General features: G+C 38.0%; 2 protein-coding genes across 2 annotated transcripts; one reads left to right on the top strand and one right to left on the bottom strand.

The window, feature by feature from the left end:
• The first annotated feature begins 333 nt into the window (after positions 1-333).
• LOC126892215 (baculoviral IAP repeat-containing protein 7-B-like) lies at positions 334-1,164 on the top strand. The gene has a single exon (XM_050661722.1). The coding sequence runs from the start codon at positions 334-336 to the stop codon at positions 1,162-1,164; it is 831 nt and encodes a 276-aa protein (XP_050517679.1).
• Positions 1,165-4,947: 3,783 nt separating this feature from the next.
• On the bottom strand, positions 4,948-5,778 carry LOC126892224 (baculoviral IAP repeat-containing protein 7-B-like). Its single transcript, XM_050661728.1, has one exon. It carries the CDS (start codon positions 5,776-5,778, stop codon positions 4,948-4,950), a length of 831 nt encoding a protein of 276 aa, XP_050517685.1.
• Positions 5,779-5,985: the final 207 nt, after the last annotated feature.

Here is a 5,985-nt window from a genome sequence, read left to right on the forward strand (position 1 = left end):
TTCTGTGGTAAACCCTTTGTCAAAGTGGAGCAGCATCTCAAACAACACCTCACATGCCCTAGATGCAAAAAAACATATAAGACTGTTAAAGGGAGATTGAATCATGTATGTAAACATGTAAACATTAACCAGCCTTTAGCAACAGTAAGCAAGTGCAAGGCCCCGGCTAAAAAAACGAGATCAAGCTATGTAAAAGGGTGATAAAAGGTAGAAATGTGTGCAATGAACCCTCTCAGGTACCATTTCTTAACAACAATGTATCATCTACATATACTGTTGTATTAACGCTACAGCCTTATTGTATTACCTAGTGTTTTTCGTTATTTTAGAAAAATGGTCACAACACATCTGTTATATCCAGTACTCATCGAGCGTTTGAAGTCTTTTGATGAGTGGATACCAATCCACCCTATAAAACCAATAGTACTAGCTGTATGTGGCTATTCTTATACGGGGGTAAACGATAAAGTCTTGTGTGTTGCGTGTGGTGTAGTTGTTAATAATTGGCGGGTAGGTGACATACCTTTAGATAAACATAAAGACGATTGTTGTTTTCTTGCAGCATATAAACAAGCTCAAAGATTACGGGATGTCCAAACACGGTTAGACACTTTTCCGTATCGGTGTACCTCAGTTGAACAACACGCTGAGTTTGGTTATTTTTATGAAGATGAGAAAGTATACTTTTTAACGAATAAGGATATTTCTTTAAATAGTGTTAGAATAGCCACTTTTAAGAACAAACCAGGCGAACATGATCCTCTGCGTGTTCAAAACGATATCAGATCTGCCGAGAACGGCATTATATACACAGGGCCTCTTTATCGAACGATAAGCAGCAAACACTGTGTAATAGTTGATGTATACATGAACGAGGAACAAGAAACAAATGTTGTAGCAGACACAAGCGTACTACATGCAACAGTTGCAAACAAGATGATAGATCAGCGTCTTATTTGTAAAATCTGTTTATTTAAGGAAATTAACACGGTTACTCTGCCATGTCGACACGCGACATTTTGTCGAGAATGTTCTCACTTACCCCAGAACCACATGTTGTCTATGCAGAACTCCCATAGAATATATAGCAATGCTGTAGGATTAGTGTTATATGCTTCTTCTTTTCGTTTATCAATTAGGCAATCCAAACCACGTGATTTTTAATGACAGGACGTATGGCAGGCAATTCAGCGTTGCCAGAGTTGTTAAAATTGTACCAATTTGATACAATTAACAACCAAACTTTTGATACTAAAGTCTCCTAAAGTAAAAACCTAAAATTTTGTGACAAGAAATTTGCTTCAAATAATATTAAACGACGTTTTTTAAGTTTTTGTACAAAATGTGTTGGTTTAGTACTTTGTGTCACTATTCCAGTCATTCCGGTGCATTTACAAAAATTTCTCTGGCAACACTGCACACAAGCGATTTTATTGGATACTTTATTTAAATTAAAATTTCAAATTTAAGATACAATGTGGTATTACTAAGTACCTAAAATAATAAAATATATATTACCCCGATGATTTTACCTAAAATCTATTTTAGGGATGCTCAATATTATTTTTTATTAAACTTATAAAACATAAAATTTGTTAACCTAGCTTTCTTCAATCTTCCAAATTACTTAGTTAAAACTTTTTAACTACTTATTAAAGTTTATTGACGTAAGCAATATTTGTTACTATGTCACAGAAGTATTTAGCAATACTTACATCGACATAAAATACGAAAATTACTTTAAAATACTAAAATAACACTATACTATCATATGCCTTCAATGTATTGCATGCCAATCGCCAGACATATTGGAATAGTTTGACAGATCGTTGGATTCCCTAATACGTCTTTTCGTCTGTCAACTCTTCTTGTCATTAAACGTCACAGGTCATCCGTCATTTCTTCTTTTACGCAACGTGAAGATAGCGTCAATTCTTCTCCTTCTTCATCTCTCTCTCTCTCTCTATCTCTCTCTCTCTCTCTCTTCTCTTCTCTAAGGGGTTTCGCATATATCACAGTTTCTGTGTTTTGTTAAAAACTATAAGCCTTTGTTGTTTCAGATGGGTCGGTCTGCCATGAAAATGCTCCACCGTACGAAAGTGTTATTGTGTAGAAATTGCGGAAAATATAAAGTATGTGTAAGTCAGCCCTGTACAAATAATCTTGCAAATTTTCGGTGCCATTTTTGTCGAACGGGTGAGGAAGGTTTGAATCATTTTAAAAAATACACAGACCGTGGTAATAAGTACACCACTGCAATGCAAAGACAAAAACCGTGTAACTGCTAGTAACGTCAAACGAGCTTTTTCTCTTTTCCTCTCTTTCGCTTCTTCTTCTTCTTCGTGTTCTTCTTCTTTGATGCTCTCACTTCTTCATCCGTGCCTCTCGCACTTCTTCGTTTTTCTTCTTCTTCTACTTCCTCGTCATCTTCTTCTTCTTCTTCTTCTTCTTTGACTCTCGCACTTCTTCGTACTTCTTAGGCTCTCTCTCTATGTAAAAATGTTTAACGTCCTACGTTGCCTGTCACATAAATGCCACGTCATTTCACGTCGAATGTCACGTCATTTCACGTAGAATGTCACGTCATTTCACGTCGAATGTCACGTCATTTCACGTCGAATGTCACATCATTTCACGTCGAATGTCACGTCATTTCACGTCGAATGTCACGTCATTTCACGTCGAATGTCACGTCATTTCACGTCATTTTCACGGCATTTCGCAGTCTGTGTCGACAGAAGCCTCGTTCACGGCTCATAGTCAGGTCTTAGGCAGTTAGTGTGTGACTCATTCTCTATTCTAGCCCTCTGTCTCTCGCTCCCCCTTTTCTCACAAACCACACACACAAGCCTGGTTTTAAACTTTTTATTTAATTCTAGCACAATACTCGCCACAATGAGAGTATGGGCCACTTCAGCGTGGGAAAATTTCGTATCTCAATAGCACTCCAAGCCCCGCCCACCACAAAGCCACGCCCATCGACCAAAGCCACGCCCACCGACCAAGCCCACCACAAAGCCACGCCCATCGACCAAAGCCACGCCCACCGACCAAGCCCACCACAAAGCCACGCCCACCGATCAATGATCGCCCATTACAAAGCCACGCCCACCGACCAATGGAAACAAAGCCACGCCCCACTTACCAAAGCCACGCCCACCCGACCCATACTCTGCTGCTTAAATGGTTTACAAACATGCCCAAGATCCTGAGAACTCATTGTGGCGAGTATTGTGCTAGAATTAAATAAAAAGTTTAAAAGCAGGCTTGTGTGTGTGGTTTGTGAGAAAAGGGGGAGCGAGAGACAGAGGGCTAGAATAGAGAATGAGTCACACACTAACTGCCTAAGACCTGACTATGAGCCGTGAACGAGGCTTCTGTCGACACAGACTGCGAAATGCCGTGAAAATGACGTGAAATGACGTGACATTCGACGTGAAATGACGTGACATTCGACGTGAAATGACGTGACATTCGACGTGAAATGATGTGACATTCGACGTGAAATGACGTGACATTCGACGTGAAATGACGTGACATTCTACGTGAAATGACGTGACATTCGACGTGAAATGACGTGGCATTTATGTGACAGGCAACGTAGGACGTTAAACATTTTTACATAGAGAGAGAGCCTAAGAAGTACGAAGAAGTGCGAGAGTCAAAGAAGAAGAAGAAGAAGAAGAAGATGACGAGGAAGTAGAAGAAGAAGAAAAACGAAGAAGTGCGAGAGGCACGGATGAAGAAGTGAGAGCATCAAAGAAGAAGAACACGAAGAAGAAGAAGAAGCGAAAGAGAGGAAAAGAGAAAAAGCTCGTTTGACGTTACTAGCAGTTACACGGTTTTTGTCTTTGCATTGCAGTGGTGTACTTATTACCACGGTCTGTGTATTTTTTAAAATGATTCAAACCTTCCTCACCCGTTCGACAAAAATGGCACCGAAAATTTGCAAGATTATTTGTACAGGGCTGACTTACACATACTTTATATTTTCCGCAATTTCTACACAATAACACTTTCGTACGGTGGAGCATTTTCATGGCAGACCGACCCATCTGAAACAACAAAGGCTTATAGTTTTTAACAAAACACAGAAACTGTGATATATGCGAAACCCCTTAGAGAAGAGAAGAGAGAGAGAGAGAGATAGAGAGAGAGAGAGATGAAGAAGGAGAAGAATTGACGCTATCTTCACGTTGCGTAAAAGAAGAAATGACGGATGACCTGTGACGTTTAATGACAAGAAGAGTTGACAGACGAAAAGACGTATTAGGGAATCCAACGATCTGTCAAACTATTCCAATATGTCTGGCGATTGGCATGCAATACATTGAAGGCATATGATAGTATAGTGTTATTTTAGTATTTTAAAGTAATTTTCGTATTTTATGTCCATGTAAGTATTGCTAAATACTTCTGTGACATAGTAACAAATATTGCTTACGTCAATAAACTTTAATAAGTAGTTAAAAAGTTTTAACTAAGTAATTTGGAAGATTGAAGAAAGCTAGGTTAACAAATTTTATGTTTTATAAGTTTAATAAAAAATAATATTGAGCATCCCTAAAATAGATTTTAGGTAAAATCATCGGGGTAATATATATTTTATTATTTTAGGTACTTAGTAATACCACATTGTATCTTAAATTTGAAATTTTAATTTAAATAAAGTATCCAATAAAATCGCTTGTGTGCAGTGTTGCCAGAGAAATTTTTGTAAATGCACCGGAATGACTGGAATAGTGACACAAAGTACTAAACCAACACATTTTGTACAAAAACTTAAAAAACGTCGTTTAATATTATTTGAAGCAAATTTCTTGTCACAAAATTTTAGGTTTTTACTTTAGGAGACTTTAGTATCAAAAGTTTGGTTGTTAATTGTATCAAATTGGTACAATTTTAACAACTCTGGCAACGCTGAATTGCCTGCCATACGTCCTGTCATTAAAAATCACGTGGTTTGGATTGCCTAATTGATAAACGAAAAGAAGAAGCATATAACACTAATCCTACAGCATTGCTATATATTCTATGGGAGTTCTGCATAGACAACATGTGGTTCTGGGGTAAGTGAGAACATTCTCGACAAAATGTCGCGTGTCGACATGGCAGAGTAACCGTGTTAATTTCCTTAAATAAACAGATTTTACAAATAAGACGCTGATCTATCATCTTGTTTGCAACTGTTGCATGTAGTACGCTTGTGTCTGCTACAACATTTGTTTCTTGTTCCTCGTTCATGTATACATCAACTATTACACAGTGTTTGCTGCTTATCGTTCGATAAAGAGGCCCTGTGTATATAATGCCGTTCTCGGCAGATCTGATATCGTTTTGAACACGCAGAGGATCATGTTCGCCTGGTTTGTTCTTAAAAGTGGCTATTCTAACACTATTTAAAGAAATATCCTTATTCGTTAAAAAGTATACTTCCTCATCTTCATAAAAATAACCAAACTCAGCGTGTTGTTCAACTGAGGTACACCGATACGGAAAAGTGTCTAACCGTGTTTGGACATCCCGTAATCTTTGAGCTTGTTTATATGCTGCAAGAAAACAACAATCGTCTTTATGTTTATCTAAAGGTATGTCACCTACCCGCCAATTATTAACAACTACACCACACGCAACACACAAGACTTTATCGTTTACCCCCGTATAAGAATAGCCACATACAGCTAGTACTATTGGTTTTATAGGGTGGATTGGTATCCACTCATCAAAAGACTTCAAACGCTCGATGAGTACTGGATATAACAGATGTGTTGTGACCATTTTTCTAAAATAACGAAAAACACTAGGTAATACAATAAGGCTGTAGCGTTAATACAACAGTATATGTAGATGATACATTGTTGTTAAGAAATGGTACCTGAGAGGGTTCATTGCACACATTTCTACCTTTTATCACCCTTTTACATAGCTTGATCTCGTTTTTTTAGCCGGGGCCTTGCACTTGCTTACTGTTGCTAAAGGCTGGTT

The sequence above is a fragment of the Diabrotica virgifera genome, chromosome 1, assembly GCF_917563875.1.
Source record: "Diabrotica virgifera virgifera chromosome 1, PGI_DIABVI_V3a".
Taxonomy (NCBI): Eukaryota; Metazoa; Arthropoda; class Insecta; order Coleoptera; family Chrysomelidae; genus Diabrotica; species Diabrotica virgifera.